General features: G+C 48.1%; 2 protein-coding genes across 4 annotated transcripts; one reads left to right on the top strand and one right to left on the bottom strand.

Annotated features, from left to right (window-relative positions):
- Positions 1 to 1,352: 1,352 nt before the first annotated feature.
- TADA3 (transcriptional adaptor 3) lies at positions 1,353 to 9,597 on the bottom strand. 3 transcript variants are annotated; one of them, XM_074284005.1, is made up of 9 exons: positions 9,338 to 9,597; positions 6,264 to 6,492; positions 5,570 to 5,820; positions 5,265 to 5,370; positions 4,933 to 5,074; positions 4,707 to 4,810; positions 4,040 to 4,149; positions 3,626 to 3,811; positions 1,353 to 1,905 (listed from the first exon to the last, which is right to left on the bottom strand). In XM_074284005.1, exons 2-9 carry the CDS (start codon positions 6,468 to 6,470, stop codon positions 1,713 to 1,715), a joined length of 1,299 nt encoding a protein of 432 aa, XP_074140106.1. In that variant the 5' UTR covers positions 6,471 to 6,492; positions 9,338 to 9,597; the 3' UTR covers positions 1,353 to 1,712. The 3 variants fall into 3 exon arrangements, with proteins under 3 accessions (XP_074140106.1, XP_074140105.1, XP_074140104.1); XM_074284004.1 differs by having other exon boundaries at positions 5,265 to 5,412; positions 9,338 to 9,476; XM_074284003.1 differs by lacking the exon at positions 9,338 to 9,597 and having other exon boundaries at positions 5,265 to 5,412; positions 6,264 to 8,821.
- A 209-nt stretch (positions 9,598 to 9,806) lies between these two features.
- Positions 9,807 to 17,268, top strand: ARPC4 (actin related protein 2/3 complex subunit 4). The gene is made up of 6 exons (XM_074284018.1): positions 9,807 to 9,948; positions 10,568 to 10,686; positions 11,017 to 11,128; positions 13,140 to 13,235; positions 14,875 to 15,045; positions 16,448 to 17,268. The coding sequence occupies exons 1-6, from the start codon at positions 9,946 to 9,948 to the stop codon at positions 16,451 to 16,453; spliced, it is 507 nt and encodes a 168-aa protein (XP_074140119.1). The 5' UTR covers positions 9,807 to 9,945; the 3' UTR covers positions 16,454 to 17,268.
- Positions 17,269 to 17,479: the final 211 nt, after the last annotated feature.

Below are 17,479 nucleotides of genomic sequence, written 5' to 3'. Positions count from 1 at the left end.
CAGCATTTTCTAGCTTTTGCTGTTTTCTCCAAATATGACCACATTATTCATAATGCATTTATATGATTCTGGGGGAGGGAGGTGAGGGAAGGATGAAGAGTTTAGTGTAGGAGTTGATTATGGGTACAAAAAAATCTTATAACTAAGGAATTGTTAAAAAGCTCCTAATGCTCACCCTGCGTATTTTAAATTATGTATTTGCCTAGGTTTTGGCACAGGTTACTTCCTTTGCTTACAGGTTCATTCATGCCTTTTGTCTCATCAGTTTGTTCGGTTTTTTTGTTTGTTTTACCAAAGGTAAGAAATAAATTTTTGGGAAACCGATTGTCCGATGGTTAGCAAGGATCAATGAGGACTAAGTTGTATTAAGTTGTCTTTCCTCCTCGAAGGGCCCTTAGAATGTGGAACTGGAAGGGCAACTACAAATTTTAGACCAGTAAAAAAGAGCTCACATTTCTATGGTGCTTTAAGGTTCACAAAACATAAATAAAAAATAAATAAAAAGCCAGTAAGACACCTCCCCTTTACCTAGCAAAAATTGCCCATCATTTAAGGCCCTCCCTAATTAACCAACAGGCTATATTCCCAAAGTGAATTTATAAATTAGTTTGGAACTTGTTTCCCCCAGAAACAATTTCTATAAAAGTTTTCTAAATTTCTAAAAAATGTTTTCAGCAAAGTTCGGAAAAGCCTATTTAATTGGAGAAAAAACCATGCTACGCAAGCTTCCCACTGTTTGAGAAAGTATATTTTAAATTTTGACTGGCAAACTGAGGAACATAGCAATCCCTCCTTGTACTAACTTGCCAATGAAGGAACAGACTTGTTTTCTTCCCATAGTACCTAGGGGACTTCCATTTTCCCCACCCCTAGTCCTTCCCCCATGCCTTACTGTAACAACAGAAGGATTTCTGGCCAAGGTGGATCTTCAAGCAGGAAAGATATTGCTAAGCCCAGTGGACTGAATTTAACTTAACCGGGACCATGTAAATCACCAAGCTTTTGCTCCTTCCAGCCCCTTTGCTTATACTTTTCTCAAATTACCCTAGCACTTCTAGGCTAGACCCCCTGAGTACCTGAGTATATTCTGCGCCGTTTCATTGTCTAATTTTTCACATAATTAAGTCTTATCTCCTTAAGAATATGAAGAGCTCCTTAGGGCCAAAGATTATGATTTCTCCTTCCTTTGTATCACCCATAGCACCCAACACATCTCTAGGCATACAGGAAATGCTCACATCAGGAAGGCTCTGGGTCTTCACGATTACCTCTATCTGACTGTTGGTTTCTTACTCCAGCCCTCCCACGTGGGTTCTTTCTTTCTACTGTAAGAGATGACACTGGGACTTGTATTATATTATTAAAAACCAGAGCAGTCTGTTTACTCTAAAGTTCACACCTCAGAAAAACACAGGGTCAAAAACCCTTGAAAGAAAAGAGAGGGAAAAAGTGACAACAGCCAGACACAGGGAGAAGGGAAGCGTAGGCCGAGACACCCATCTGTCATGTGGAACCAAGCACAGCCTGGGGCCAGCTCCGGCCCAGCCAAGCCCTCCTGCTCCCTGGCTGGGCATTGTCTAAAACGTCCGGTGAAGAAGGGCAGCCAGCAGAGAGCAGCTCCCATCCATTCTGCCAGAGGAAGCCAGCAGGCTCTTCCCATTCTTCTAAGCACTAATGTCCGGGAGAACGAGAAGAACTGCGGGCTGGGCCGACTATCCGTCCAGAAGTTTGAGGATGCTCTCCCGCTCCTTCAGCGTCTTCCAGGCCTGGTCCTTCTCCTTCTTGGTCGGGGTCCTCTTCTTCTGCCGGGCAGCCATGATCTTCCGGAAGGCATCCATGACTTCGTTGTCTGCCATGCGTACCCGCTGTCTCAGCTCCTGGCGATTCACTTCCTCTTTGGCCAACCTACAAAGACCAACATACATGTTCAGTCCTGCCTAGCTCAGGAAGCATCTCCAACTCTTTTCCTTCAACATCCCAACCAAACTGCATCTTCTAAAAGCCTTCCTAGTCTGGACCAAATCCATCCATTCTATAATTAGGACAGCTGAGTCTCCAAGCCCCATTCCACTCAAAAAATGAAACAAGAAAACTTTTATTAAAAAAAAAAAAAAAAAAATTCTATTCAACTGCCCGATTCCCAAACAACACAATTCCAAAACATCCCAAGATTCTGGCCAGAGGCTTGGGTTTGATCTTGAAACAGTCATTGAGGCAGTTAAGTGAAACCTGTGGATCTCTTTTCAGAATGTTTTTAAAAGCACAAAATGTGATCACCAAGGAAACCAATTATATTCAAAGTTTTAAAATATTAAAATAAACACTAAGTTCACAGACCCAAGCTAAAGAACAGCTATTTCAGAGGGATCTGAAAACTGTAAGTTATATGTTCTCATCTTCTTGCACTGTGATTTATCCCATTTTCCTTGTTTTCTTGCTTTACACCATAAATACCCATAAAGGCAAGCACTCTTTGTCCATGTGCTACACAATGGGCCTGTTGGCTGTCACAGGGGATGCCAAAGGTGGGTAAGGCTCAGTCTCTTCTCTTGAGAACTTGGAACCTGCTCACTTCTTCTCTAATAAACTAAAGGTGATTCAAATAGGACCCAGACTTCGATGCTAATTAGCCATGGACATCAGTCAGGCCACCTCTCTTTGGACTTCATGAGATGCACAGAGGGAAGAGAGAGGAGATGCAAAAGGGGATACAAAGCAATTTGTTAATACTGAATTAAGCTCATATGGTTTTTAAAAAATTGTGCACAGTAGAAGGCCATAGTTTCTTGCTCAATTCTCTTTCCTATTCTTCCCTGTCTTGAAATATTTGTAATTATTGACTACAATAAAAAAAGGAACAAAATGAATAGGATTGAAATACTGTAAGGTGAAGCTGTATGTTAAGTTTTGCTAAACTTTTTTTTCTTTGAAGGTCACTGAACAGAGAACAGTGGTGTATATACAGAAATGGCTGTGATATAACAACAAAAGAAATTAACAAAACATTTTTTAAAATGATGGTTTGGACCAGATTATGTCTAAATCCTTCTAGCTCTAACATTCCAGGATTTTCTCCCACAACATTATCCCCTGATGTTCTTGCCGGAGTTACTATAAAACTGGATTGATTATGCATCTGCCCCATCTGTTCATGACTCCTAAAAGCATCCAATATGTAGCTCAGTGAGTGCCCCCAAATACCCCAAACATTGATGATTCCACGCTGATGAGGATGCAAAGTAAAAAATCTGAGACACTCTTAGTCTCCATGAACAAGTTCCATCACCTGGAACCCAATCCCTGATGAGGAACCCCTCATCAGTGATAGCCAAATGACACCCTGCCGCTCAAAGTCTTTCGGACTTTCAAAGTCTCCGACTTTGTGGTACCCACCAAAGCTTTAATGGCAGAAACTTTTAGAATTCAAGGTCACCTTCACCCTACAATGAAGCATCACAGAAAAACTTTAGGGGGCCCAATGACAACAGCTTATGTTCCCTTAGTGACAACTCCATTGCCAGGAGGGACACTTTCAGATGGTGAGTAACACGGCCACCCAATGAGGTGGGAGATAACTGGCTAGCTGTAACCTAATTCCCACTGACCCTCCTGTGTTCATGCCCACCTCAAGAGATCATGCTTCTTGGTTCGGTTGTGGGCGCTGAGTGCCTTCAATTCAGCCTGCCGCTTCCGCAGCTCAGCCAAGACCTCGTCCTCTGAGTCCTCGGCAGGCCTGTCCTCCGACTCCAGCAGGCCCTGGGCTATCAGCTCCTCCTTGATTCGCCCCTCCAGAGACTTCGTATGGGGGACACTGCAGATGGGTTAGATGGTCACAATTACCTAAGCTTTACAAATGACGCTGCCCTCCATTAAAGGGCCAGCCCTGCAGTGCTTCTTGATTTGAGCAGCAGCCTCTGCCACTCTCTGCTCCCCACAGAAAGCCAGAGATCTGAAGAGTCAGCTGGTCTTCAGAAAGAAGTGGGATCAGATTCTGGGAAGGGACGGGGGGAGGACGGGCAGAGAAGGGACCACTGCTCACCTGAATGGCTTGTTCTGATTTCGAGGGGAGGTACTGGCACCATCGGCTCCAGACTCCTTGCCAGACACATCTGGGATAGGGGAATCTTCCATTGGGGAGATGATGTTTTCCTAAGAGATCATAAAAACAAGACAAGGGCAAGGACTCTAGTCTCAAGCTCAGGTTGGTCTCCCACCACTCATCTTCCCTGTACCTCCCAGACTTCCACAAACCACAGCGCCTCTCTGAGGTGCCCTGCTCTTGTCTACCTTTCTCCAGGAAGCCTTCCCAACTAAGAGCAAGGGTTCTGGTCACTACAGCAAACACCCCTTTCCCTAGCAGTTATGAATGAAAAAGGTAGCCAGATATGGCTTGAAGATACTGAATTTTCAAGTTTCTCCTTAGGTGTCTAAGCTGTATCCCTTCTCCTCCCATCAGGCTATGAGTTCTCAGAAGACAGTCCATGCCCTTTGACATCCCATGAAAAAGGGTTCCACACAATGCTGACCAATTCTTAGGACCGCAGATCTGGTAGTGAGGGACCAGAGAGGTCCTAATTTTAGAGGTGAGGAAACTTAAGAGCCACAATGGTTTGCCCAGGGTCACACAGGTAGTCCTATCAGACTGTCTCAGTCTGGTTTCTATGTCCCCTGCACTAGGGCATCGGGGGAAGTCCCTGGACCCTCACCTCCACCAAAGCCTGTAAGAGCCGTTGAGTCAGAGGGCCAAAGGGACACCCATCTTCAGGCTGCTCATGCTGCGCCTCTGATTTCTTAAGAAGCGCATCCACATCTGGAACCAGAGAGGGGTAGAGAGTGTAAAGGGGGCAGGGGATTGTTGGACACAGCTTAGACACTTCTCCTGGTCTTACAGGGATGAGGAGAAGAAAGAACTGATGAGACTTAGAAGAATACCTTTAGTGTCCAGTTCGGTCAGTGGTCCCATGATGCCCTTCTTCTTGTCAGCTACTGCTGCTGCTCGGGCCCCATCCTTCTGTTCTTCCAGTAAATCCTCTTGGGCCCAGCGTTGGGAGTAGTGCTTCCCCAGGGGTGGGATCTGCATGGGAAAAGGAAGCAATGAACCTCAATAGTATAAGAACCAGTCAAACCGAAGAACCTTTGGAGTGGTTTTTCCTTCCTTATTCAATATGTTTCAGAACCAGAGCTTGAGGTGGTCTGAGCCTCTGACTAAGACACTCCCTGCCCAAAGCAGGGTCAGACAAGGGGCGGTGCTGAGAAGGGTCTACCTTGTAATGCTCAGCCTCATCTTCTGGGGGCTTCAGCAGCTCTTCCAGCGTTCGTACTTCCTCACTGGTGATGTCGGCACAATACGGCTCCACGGAAGCCCAGAACCTGGGAGCAGAGCCTGGCCCTGAGCACAGACAGTCCCCTCGCCTATTATCAGCCACTGTATTAAGTGCCTGCTAGATGGCTGGTCCCATCCTACATGCTTATCCCAGAGAACAGTGACAGCCCCCAGGATATCAAGCCCCCAGGGAGTCCCTCCCAATTCCTGATAACCCCTTTCCCCTGACTTCTCCCAGCCCTGCACCTGTTAGGAGCATCATTCTTGGGAATCCGTGGCACGTCAATGGGGTCATCTGTGAATTCATATTCTTGGATCTTGGGCTGGAGGTTCTTGGACTTGGGCCGGCCAGGGCCAGGACCAGGCCCGTGACCTGCCTTTCCTTCCAGCTTCTGCTTTTTGGGTTTGCCATGTTTCGCAGGAGCTCCCAGTTCATGGTCCCGGCCCAGCTTCAGGAATCGTCGGTCACCCTTCTTATCCTGCCAGTCAGTCAGGATCTGAAAGACAGATGGTGAGTTACTGAGGAAAGGAAGTCAATGGAGTTACTTTCATCCCAAGAAAAACTGGAGTCTTAGTGACATAAGCCCTCAAGAAATGGAAACTATTACTCAAATATTCCTCTAGACAGCCTTCCTAGGCAATATGTGATCCCATACTGCCAAAGCCCTTCCCTGGCCAATGCTCCCACCAATTCACGTTGCAGTCACTATGTTCCTATACTTTCTTTTACATATAGCCTGCCTGCCTCCCACGTGAGGAAGCTTCCTTTGTTTTTCCCCCGAACTCCCCAGAGTACTCACAGCCCTAGCACAGTAAGGCTGCTCAGCCCACAGGTGATCTAATGTCGATTCCCTACTTTGGCTTCACTATCCAATCGGCACCCCATTCCTCTCCTTCCACCTTAGCACCAGAGCAGGGACGAGTTAAAGGAAGGAGTCACCTGGGTCTCGGCCTCCAGCACCCGAAGACGCCGGCTGGCTGAAGAAAGCAGGTTCTCCAGCTCCAGCTGCAGGGTATCAAGCTCCTCAATGCCGATGCCATCGTCTTCCGAGCGGGCCAGCACCGCTGTGTAGCGAGGGCATACCTTCAAGTGGTCCACCGACTTGAAGTCATGGAACTGCAGCGGGCAGTCCTTGAGCTCACTCATGGCCCTCGTAGGCTCTAAAGGGCTGGAGAGGAAAACAGTCAACTGACAAGAACTGGGAGGTGACATGGGTCAGGAGGACCTCTGGGGAGGTAGGCCTTCAAGGCTGGTGATGGGCCGGGGCCAGTAGCCTGAACGTCAGAAGTCAATAGTAATTCTGTCCACTTCCAATGTCATTACTCTCTTTGAGGCAGCCTCTTTTCTTCAAAGGTGACCCAAATTCTACCCCTACCTTTATGATCACTAGCTATGTCTCCCACCAGTTCTTGTCTTTATTCATCCTCCCTCACAAGTTATTGCCCCCTCCCATAAGCCCAAATCTTCTCCCTTCTCTTCTCTTTTCTTTTTATTCTTCTTGTTTCTCATTCAATTCAATAAGCCTTCATTGAGCACCTACTGCATGCCAGGCACTGTGCTAGGTACCACAAATACAAAGATAAAAGAGAAAATAATCCTTGCCCTTGAAGAATTTATATGCTATTGAGGGGAAATCATATCTATCTATCTACACATATGCACGTGTACAAATAAGTCCTAAAACATACAAAATAAGTATGAATTAGTTTAGGGGACAGAATGATAACTGGGGAAAATTGACACACAGTTATTGTGGGAGTTGACATTTAAAAGGAACCCTGAAGATCCCAGGGACAGCCTATGTAAAGATGTTGAAATAAAATGGCAAATAGTGGGAAGAATGTGTGGGCAAGTAAGACTAGTCTGGCTGGGAAGCAGAGTTCTAGAGAAAGAAGAATGAACCTGAAGTCATAATATAGAGAACTTTTTTTGTGTGTATGAAGCAATTGGGATTAAGTGATTTGCCTAGGGTCACATAGCTAAAAAGTATCAGAGGTATCTCAGGCTGGATTTGAACTCAGGTCCTTCTGACTTTAGGAGGGATACTCTATCCACTGCACCATTTAGCTGCCCTACATGGAGGAATTTAAATGCCAAATTTTAAGGACTAGTCTTTTATTGTAGAGACGACAAAGAGCCACAGAAGTTTCCTTCATTCGGCAAAGGGGGTGTGAGTAACTCCGGGAGGACAGGTTTGAGAAATGTGATAGAAGTGGGACTGCCAAGGCTTAGCAACTAGAATACGAGCTGTGAGAGCCCAAGGTTTTGAAGCTGGAAGGCCGGAAGGAGGGTGAGGGTTTTGTACTCGCTTATCTATGTAAGTATTTCCCCTTAGAAGGAAGTAGCCCACTCCCCCAAACCAGGGAGAGGCAGCCTGGCCTAGAGAATAGAACCTCAGCAAAATTAGGGAGGAGGGACAGGTGTAAGGAGAAAGCTAATACAGTGTGCTGAGCTGGAGGTGGCTATAGGACATCTCGGAGACGTGGTCAGACAGGGCTCATCTAGGAAAGAGGAGAGCTGGATGTCAGATCACAGACTCTGAGTGAGAAAGAACCTTGAGTGACAAGGAAGTTGATCCCCTCCCCCTCCATTTTTTGGAGAAAACTAAGAGTTCAGTGAATTGTCTGGGATCACACAACTATTATCTAAGGAACTTGGATCTGTCTGACTCCATGCACTAGGCCATGCTGCCCTTCCCTTTGAGGCTGGGGAGTCAACTGCATCCTCCTAAGGAGAAACACTACGTACACAGGTAAGTACCCAAAATACACATAAACGCAAAGGAATTTGGGGACAGGAACCATCCCAATCTGGGAAAATCAGGAAAGTTTTTTGCAGGAGGTGAGAGATAAAAGCTGAGCTCATGGGAGCCGCTATCACCGAGAAATGACCCTCAAGTCAGAGCCCCGGAGGCCCCTCAGAGAATGCTTCTGCCTGGCCGGGGACTAGCCAAGCACATCCAGCCCATCTGAGCCTATAGAAGGCATCCAAGGACCACCTGCCTGCCCCGCTGCCCACCTTGGGCCCAGCATTCAAACCAGGAGCTTCTGGAGCCGCTCCCTCCCTGGGAATCCTGGGCCCATCACTTCCCAACGAGAAGCACCTGGGGAGCAGGAGCCGCCTCCTGGGACCCCTCCTAGACTTCCCTTCCTGGCCTGGCCAGTCGGAGCCCTGGCTTTCAGTCTCCCCGCCAGGCCGGGCTGCACCCTGCGTGGGCTCTCCCAAGCCAGACGGCTCCCCCATAGAGTGCAAGCTCCTCCAGGGCAGGGCCCTCCTTTCTGGCCATCTGGGCTGGGGCCCAGCACACCGGGAGTGGTAACTGCTCAACACCCAGGGCTGGCCGGGAACCAGGTGGCGCCGGCCCGGAGGCTCTGGGCCAGCTTCCTTCCTTTGTAAAGGATTCAAAGGCCCGGGGAAGGAGGCTCCAGAAGGAAGGAGGACCGAGTCCGACCTCTCTTCCCTTCCTCTGACCATGACCGTGACCTTTGCCAAAGACCTGCTCCCCTAAACCTGCCAAGCCCAGCGCCTTACTGGGGGTGCCACGAAGTGCTCCCCCCCTCAGGAGTCCTCTCCCACTCTCAGGGGCTCCCTACCTTTCTCCAAGCCCCTCCCCTCCACGCCCCCATTCCCCACTCGTGGTCCCGCCCCAGCCCCAGGCCCCCATTCCCCACTGTGGTCCCGCCCCAGCCCCAGGCCCCCATTCCCCACTGTGGTCCCGCCCCAGCCCCAGGCCCCCATTCCCCACTGTGGTCCCGCCCCAGCCCCAGGCCCCCATTCCCCACTGTGGTCCCCCCCCAGCCCCAGGCCCCCGTTTCCAGCGGAGTTGTCCCCCCCAGCCTCACGCCCCCCACTCCCCGTGGAGTTGTCCGCCGTCAGCCCCACGACCCCTCCCGTCCACGCCCCCCCAGTTCCACGAGTAGCTCCCCTCCCCATGGCCCCCTCGCTCCCACGTCCCCCGCCCCTCCTCACTCCCCTGACTTCGCCCGCTCCCCACGCCCCGGTCCCGCCTCCACCTTCACAGCCCGAGCTCTATCCGGATCCACGAGGCGCGCGCTCGGCCGGCCTCGGTCGCTCGCGGTGGGGGGTCGGGGTCACGAGAGCAGGTAACCGCTGGTCCCGCTGGGACTGGCGGAGCCGCCCACTGCGGCCCGGGGGTGGGTGGTGCAAAGGGGCCGGGCCCACTCTGGGGTGAGGCAGGGGAGCCTCGGAAGCAGAGGCCTGGGCAGTAACAGACCGCGGGCGGGCGGGGTCAGAACCGGAAGAGGCGGGGCGATCGTGTGTCTGGCCCTGTCCTAATATGGATCCAGAACGGGGAGCTGGGCTGCACTTTCTAGCGAAGGGAGGGGGAGGCAGGCGGAGGAGCAGGGATGGCAGAGAGGAATGGGCGCAGCAGAGCTCCACCAGGATGTCGGGCCTTGAAGAACCGCGAAAAACTCGGAGATAGGCGGCTCCTGCATGCTGTGAGGGGGAGGCGGAAGAAAAAAACTGTCGCTGCTTTGCTGCAGCCGCCCCTCCCCTCGGAGCGGCGATGGTAGCTCCCAGGCCCGGCTCCCGGAAGAGACGGCGCCCTGAAGCCAGTGCACTTCTGCACTTCCGCTTTCCGGCCTAGCCAGCTCCAGCAATGGTGAGGGCTGGGGGCGTCCGCCGGGGGCCCCCGGGGGGATGGAGAGGGAGGCAGCCTCGCGGCAGAGGGGGAGTTGAGGTGCCCCGGCGGCTGAGGAGGCCCGGGGGTCGTTGGGGAGACCGGGCAGCTCCACCGGGGAGGAGCCCGGGGAGGGCTGAGGGGGTCCGGGAGAGCTGCAGGAGCCAGGTCGCGGAGAGCGGATGGGGGACTTGGCAGAAGCGCCGGAGAGGATGAGGGGAGGGAATGGGGGGAAGCACAAAACCGGGGGCTCGGGGAAGGGAGGGGAGCTGGGGCGGATGCACGGGGAGGTGGAGGGGCAAAGGCTCGGAGGGCGGATGTTGGAGAGATCTCGGGGGCAGCCGGGAGCGAGCACTGAGAGCCCGGGACGGAGGGGGGAAGTGAGGCAGTTCCAAACCAGAGGGCGGGCGCCCCAGCCCTGCTTGTCCCAGTGACCCCGGCCGGGTCGTTCGCCTCCGCCTTAGCGCCCCCCACCCCCGGCATCGGTAAAAGCTCTCCGGTAACTTTCAGCTCTAGGAAGTGACTTGTGGGGGGGGCGGGAGGGGCTGCCCCCCGGAGCCGGGCCCCGCCGCCGCTCCACAGTCCGGTGTCTTCCTTGCAGACCGCCACTCTCCGCCCCTACCTGAGCGCCGTGCGGGCCACGCTGCAGGCTGCGCTCTGCCTGGAGAACTTCTCCTCCCAAGTGGTGGAGAGGCACAACAAGCCGGAGGTAGAAGTCAGGTAGGAGCGGGGGGAGGGGGGCCCTGGTGGGACAGCCCCGCCTTTTGTAGCTCTCCAGTTGTCACTTCCTCTTTGTCCTCAGTCCTGGGGAGGCAGAGTGAGTGACAGCAGCCCCGAGTCATTCCGGGGGGTTTCGAGCTTAGTCCTCCTCCCCGAATCTACTTGTTAGGGTGATCTCCTCGGTTCCTGTTTTGAGGCCCCTGTGGGGTTGGTTCCACTGTGAGCGCCACCTCGTTCTTTATCTTAGTTGGAGAGTCTAGGCCCCGGCAGGGTTTTCCGGACCATGCTGGCCCTTGGGTGACAGGGGAATCTTTGACATTCCATTCCTAGGAGTAGCAAAGAACTCCTCTTGCAGCCTGTGACCATCAGCAGGAATGAGAAGGAAAAGGTTCTGATTGAGGGTTCCATCAATTCTGTTCGAGTCAGCATTGCTGTCAAACAGGTAACACCGCTGAAAACTAGACTGGGGTCAGAAAGTCGGCGTTGGTGACCTTGAAATTTGAGAGACTGTTGAGAAAAAGGCTTAGGAAATGAAACATTCTGCGACCTAACTGCTGTAGGAGAGTAATCAGTATGGAGACAGAATAGATTCTATGGTGAAATGAGTAACATATCTTTTCAATTTGTTACTCCTCCCCACCTTTCTTTTTGATGGTTTTAAATTTTTCTTTATTCACAAAATACAAAGTAATTTTCGACATTCACCCCTGCAAAACCTTGTGTTCCAAATTGTTCTCCCTCCCTTCCTTTCCTCTCCCCCCTCCCCTAGACAGCAAGTGATCCAGTATACGTTAAACATGTGCCATTCTTCTAAACACATTTCTACATTTATAATGCTGCACAAGGAAAATCGGATCAAAAAGGGAAAAAATGAGGGGAAAAAAAACAACAAAAAAGGTAGAAATGCTGTGTTGTGATCCACATTCGGTCCCTTTTGAGTGCAGGTGGCTCTCTCATCATGAGTCTATTGGAATTGGCTTGAACCATCTCATTGTTAAAAAGCGCCAAGTATCACATCATCACATGATCTTGTTGCTGGGTACAACATTCGCTTGTTTCTACTCCAGGTTGTTACTTTTTGCAGGCTCTGCTAGACAGAAGCTCAGTAGTAAGTCAGAGCTGCCTGTCCTGACTCAGAGCTTTGTAGGCCCAGGCACATGACAAAGGTTCTGTTTCTGTGAGCCTCAGTGAGCATGATACACTACGTACTTCGAAGTGTTCTTGTGAGACCAGTAATTGAATGTAGTTTGCAAACAAAATAATGCAAGTATGTGTTAATTTCAAATGAACCCAAATTCAGCAGCAGGGTGTAAACTGACAAGATGAGTCCAGCTTTTTTTCCTGTTTTCTGGGCCAAGCCTTTTGACTTTTGAGAGAAGATTATGAAGTGTGCAGTGTATTAAACACTGGACTTTGAGTCAAGAAGGTCCTTCCTCTTGAGTTCAAGTCTGGTCTCAGACGCTTAATCGCTGTGACCCTGGGCGATCACTTAACCCGCTTTGCCTTAGTCCTTCATCTGTAAAAACTGGAAAAGAAAATAGCACAACAATTAAGCTTTCTTATTAAGAAAATCATAAATGGGGTCACAAAGTGTTTGACATGACTGAAATCACTGAACAAAAACTGTTTATTTCATCTGGAGGAATGACGTAGAACTAGTTTCCAGGAAAGGAAATGGGTCATGTTAATTAACTTTTTGCATCAGGGACCCCTTGCACAGTCTAGTGAAGCTCCTGGACCCCTTCTTAATACAGTGCTGTTTAAATGTACAAATTCTAGAAAATTACAATAGAAAGCAATGACATCAAAATACAGATATGAAAAATATTAGAACATATTCATTAACTCCAGGCTTGGAAATATCCTGTGTTCATGTAATATTTTTAAATTGTGGAGGACCTTCCCTAATATACTTAATACTCAATTTTTTTAAAATTATAGCTTTTTATTTTCAAAATATATGCATGGATAATTTTTCACCATTGACCCTTACAAAACCTTGTGTTCCAAATTTCTTCCTCCTTCCCCCCATCCTCTCCTCTAGGTGGCAAGTAATCCAAAATATGTTAAACATGTTAAAATATATGTGAAACCAATATATGTATACATATTAATACAATAATCTTGCTGCACAAGAAAAATCAGATCAAAAGGGGGAAAGAAGGAAAATAAAATGCAAGCAAACAAAAGAATGAAAATGCTGTTGTGAAATTCTCCTTATTCTTGAAGATTAGTTTCTTTCCTTTTGGTTTCCAAAAACTTGGGTTTAGAGACATTGCAGAACAGCAGCTTCAGAATGGACAGCTGTTATATGGTAGCACTATGGGGTTGAGTGTGAGAGATTGAAGACCAGACCATTGTACGTGTTCATTTTGTCCTATTGTGCTGGCTTGTGGAAACCTGTTTTTTTTTTGTTTGTTTTTGTTTTTTTCCTTTGTAATTGTTCTCTGCAGGCTGATGAGATTGAGAAGATCCTTTGCCACAAATTTATGCGATTCATGATGATGAGAGCAGAGAACTTCTTCATCTTGCGTAGGAAGCCTGTGGAGGTGAGGTAGAGGCCTGGATCTGGAGCACTTACAACTCTTAGCACAGGAACACAGGAGATGCTCCCTCAAGGTTGGATTCATCAGAATAATGATTTCTGGGAAGAAACTCTAGGCTCACTTCAGAACTTCCACAAATGTCCATAGGCAACTTGAATGCCAAAGAGTTTCCAGGGAAAGTAGCTGTAATTGGTGTGACCTGGGTTCAGAACTTGATAGATTAATAACTTCTGGTCTGTATAGACAGGATCCTATGACCTTCCTGACTCAAAAATTTTTTTTATTTGCTCATTTGTCCACTTGTCTCCATGACACATGAGAATTCTCGAACAGTGTATGACACAGCGTTTCTTGCATCCAAGATTGTTCTTGGATCCATGATTGTCTCTGAAACCTCCGCCTTGGCTAGCTCTCGACCAGAGATCACCATCTTGAAATCTTCTTCCAGGGGGTAATTACTATGGGTAATACAGAGAAGCAGAAGACAGTGGTTCCAGTGTTAAGGATGTCTGATCTAGTTGGGAAAATAATTGCTTTTTGTTTCATATACTGTCATTCTACCTTCACAACATTGAGATATTTCCCCATTTTACAATTTAGGAAACTGAAGATTTGACACAAGGCACTCAGTAGCTAGTTAAGAGACTGATCTGAGACCTGGACCTCCTGGCTTTCTCATTTTAATCTAGGGGTCTTTCCATTATACCATTCTATTAGTGGCAGCACTGTCATCAAAAAGGCTCTGTGTCTCCATATCTCTGCCTCTCTGGGCTTCATGAGATCTAAGTCTGGAAGAGGTCTCAGGAATCATTTAGTGATTTTCCTCATCATTAAGACCTTGTGAATTTGTGATTTTCTTAGGATTGCTCAGCATCTCTGAGTTCACGTCTAAAATTCGTCCTGATTACTGTTTTCCAGTTTCCCTATCTGCAATATTTGTATGAGCTAACTGACCTCTAAAGATTTTGCATCTGTAAAGCCTGATGATTCTATGGTAGATGGAGCCACAGTTGCTCCAAAAGTTGGATTCAATAAAAAAGAAAATGCTTTAAAAACTTACTAGGCAGAATAATCCTTATAAGATCAATGCTAGAGAAAAGAAATTATTTACCATGTTTTGCATGTTGTAATCAGTTTGAGAATGCAGTTTTTTCTTTCCTCCAAATCACAACTTATACCCAGACATCTCATGAATATGCATTCAAAAGATATAGAAAAGCTTTGGGTAGCCTTAGATTCTAAGTACCCTCACAAATCACTAGGGTCACTGTATTCAAGGGTGAAAAATATAGCACTTGAAAAAGTAGGGCTTCAATGCTATCCATCTCTGTATAGAGAAATAATAGACCCAGTGATGATTGAGACATTTTTGGGGGGGGGACCTTGACAATGCAAGACTTTTTTGCTTGGCTCTATTGTTCATAAGGGTTTTTCCTTGCTTTCTCAGTTTTGAGGGTTTGGGGGAGGATAAAGGCAGACTTTCATTGATTAAAAAATTTTTTTAAGAATCTTTTTTTTTTTTTTTTTAAGTGGGATGGATTAAGAGAGAGGATTCTTGGTCTTCAAGGGTTCCTGCTCAATTTCCTTACTCCCAGCAACTAAACTGCTCATTATTATTATTTTTTTTTTTTCTGTTTCTCAGGGTTATGATATCAGTTTCCTGATTACAAACTTCCATACAGAACAAATGTACAAACACAAACTGGTGGACTTTGTCATCCACTTCATGGAGGAGATTGATAAAGAAATCAGTGAAATGAAGCTGTCTGTCAATGCTCGTGCTCGTATTGTGGCAGAGGAGTTCCTCAAGAATGTGAGGATTTTGAGGACTTTGCTATTTTGGGGGAGGGGGTTGAGAAGGCTGGCATAGAAGTCAAATTACCTATTTGAGTAGAAAGACAATATTTAGAAAATGTTTTTTTTTTTCCCTCCTGAAAAATTATTAGGGCTGAAAGGAGTATCTGAGACTGTTTTGATGGAACTAGTTGCTTTAGACCTAAGTCTGGAGGCCAGAAAAGATGGAAATATTTTATTCTTAAAACATCCCAGGAATTCTCCTATAAGTGATCTAGGCCCAGCATATCAAACTTCTTGCCCAGGAAGTTCTTGCTTTCATTTCACTTATATTCTCGTGAGGGAACTTAAGTTGTGCTCTGCCAAGTTAAATAATAGTAACTATGGTTTGCATAGCTTAGAAGTCATCCAGCATTTCCTTTCTGACTTTTCTCTTTCAGGCTTAATGATCTTGATTTTTGCAGCCAGTCTTTAAATTTTTTTTCCTTATTGCTTACAAAGTTGTCTGTTTCTTTCTAGTTATAGGGCTCTTTTTAGTAAGGGAATACTTAACTCCCTACAATATAAGAGTACTGACAGGTGTGTACTCCCTACATATTTACATAGCTGATTTTGGCTAGATTTTGTGTATAATGCTTATGTGTTCCACAAAATTTCATTTGTTAGTGTTCAATTCACAATTAACTCTTATTCCCAGATACTTAATTATGTATTGTGTGTAGAAAAGAATAGATTCTGTACAAAGTTCACTTTCCTAAAAGTGTCAATTACTACCAGTTTCTCCTAGGATTTAATTAGACTTGCTGTCTTTCCAGAAAATAGATGTATGCATTCAGACAGGTCATTTAATTGGTATGGGTACTTCTTTCACTAATGCAAACGGTAATGCTGTGGTGCCTTAATGGAAGTCATCTTCCTTGCCATGATCTTAAAACTAGCCAGGACCTAGTTGCCAGTCCTTTGGTAGCGGATCTCTGGATTTGGCTGGGCTGGTCCTGTGATGACAGATTGTCATTGTACCCTGTCCAGCTTGAAGCAGGCCTGGCCAAAACAAAAGATTGTAACATTCAAGAACCCAGGGGTCCTTTGGCATAGCAAAGGGGCATCCCAAGTGGGTTGGTGGTGGTGAGGCAGCCAGTAAAATGCCAGACACTTCTTCCCTTCCAACCAAGGGGCCAGTCTCTAAGTCCCCTGGAGCTTTCAGATCCCTCTACTGGGAGCTAGGCTGGGATCAGAGGGGAGCATGGGTCTCATTACCCAGGAAGGCATTTATAAAACGATTGTTTAGTAAACAGGGTGGGGAGGGGAGGAGTCTTGAGTTGGAGGAGATTATTGATAGAGGGAAACTGAAGAATTAAGGTGGGCTGCTTAGCCAAAGCCAAGAAGTACTCATCCCAGTTTCCCTTTTGCTCTCTTCACAGTTTTAGAGCATCTGACTGGATCTCTGGCTGCTCTCTCCTCTCTGCAAAGCTGCCCGGCCAGCTCGGAAGACCCTAGGGCAAGGGGAGGGATGGGGCTTGGGGATGCTGGGCACTGCTGGAGAGCTTGCTATTGCAAAGAAAACGGCAGTAGATCTGCAAGGCCACACCCAGTGGGTCAGCCTGGCCATCTGTGTTCAGTCCCCTGGGCTGGGACAAGTTTTTTTAATGTCTTTAAATTTAAAACTCTGTGCTTGTAGGACACTGTAACCTTTTGTCTTTTTTTAAACCAGCGTAACCACCTCCAGTTGCTTTACTGGTCGCTGTGGGTCTGGGCGGGCCTGGAACCAAAAGGTGACTGTGGCCTTTCCCACGATTTCCCCTCTCCCCCCAAATGTGCAGGCAAGAGAGGCTTCAGACTCCACTCATTTCTTTACCTTTCCCCCCAGGGCGGCATGGGGGCTGCTTCTAGGCTTTCTGAGAGCTGAGAGGCTGTCTTAAGATGGCTTGAGATGGGGGAGAAGTATATTGAGGCAGGCCCCGTTGTGCCTCGGAGCCCTCAGTGGCTCCATCCTGGAGCAGAGGCCGCTCCTGCGTCATCCTTCTGGAAAGGAGAGCAGCCTCTGATTAGACCTGCTTCCGGGGGTCTGTTGCTTCCCATGCTAGAGGCTGTGCATCCTTCCCCAGTAGTTGCCCCTGCCAATCAGTACCACCCACCCCTTCTCCTGCCCTCATTCTTCTGCTTTTGCACTCTGTGACTTTTCTTAATCTGGTGACCTCACACCCCATTAAAATCTTTTCCTGCCCTCATGGGGGCTGCATGATGTCTGGCTGTGTGTGTGAACAGAGGGCAGCGGTGGGGGTGAGGGGTGCGGTGTGTTACAGTGCCGGGTTGCCAGAGCACCGGCATAGCGGGCTCCGGCTTTCCCCGCCGTTCAAGGAGGCGGCTGCCCGGGCCCAGTCCGGGAGCCTGCCGCTAACCTGTGACCACCTTGGATGAAAACCGGTCCGCAGCAGTGCTTGGCGCTTCTCAGT

Source organism: Sminthopsis crassicaudata, chromosome 1, assembly GCF_048593235.1.
Source record: "Sminthopsis crassicaudata isolate SCR6 chromosome 1, ASM4859323v1, whole genome shotgun sequence".
NCBI classification, from domain to species: Eukaryota; Metazoa; Chordata; class Mammalia; order Dasyuromorphia; family Dasyuridae; genus Sminthopsis; species Sminthopsis crassicaudata.
This window is presented reverse-complemented; position numbering and strand designations above follow the sequence as displayed.

Coding starts and splice junctions, on each gene's coding strand:
- TADA3 (XM_074284003.1), bottom strand. CDS start 6,536: ATGTCACCTCCCAGTTCTTGTCAGTTGACTGTTTTCCTCTCCAGCCCT. Junction 5,821..6,263: donor TGCTGGAGGCCGAGACCCAG/GTGACTCCTTCC, acceptor TCTGTCTTTCAG/ATCCTGACTGACTGGCAGGA. Junction 4,150..4,706: donor TCTTACAGGCTTTGGTGGAG/GTGAGGGTCCAG, acceptor ATGATCTCTTAG/GAAAACATCATCTCCCCAAT.
- ARPC4 (XM_074284018.1), top strand. Junction 10,687..11,016: donor AAGCCGGAGGTAGAAGTCAG/GTAGGAGCGGGG, acceptor TTCCATTCCTAG/GAGTAGCAAAGAACTCCTCT. Junction 11,129..13,139: donor TCAGCATTGCTGTCAAACAG/GTAACACCGCTG, acceptor TGTTCTCTGCAG/GCTGATGAGATTGAGAAGAT.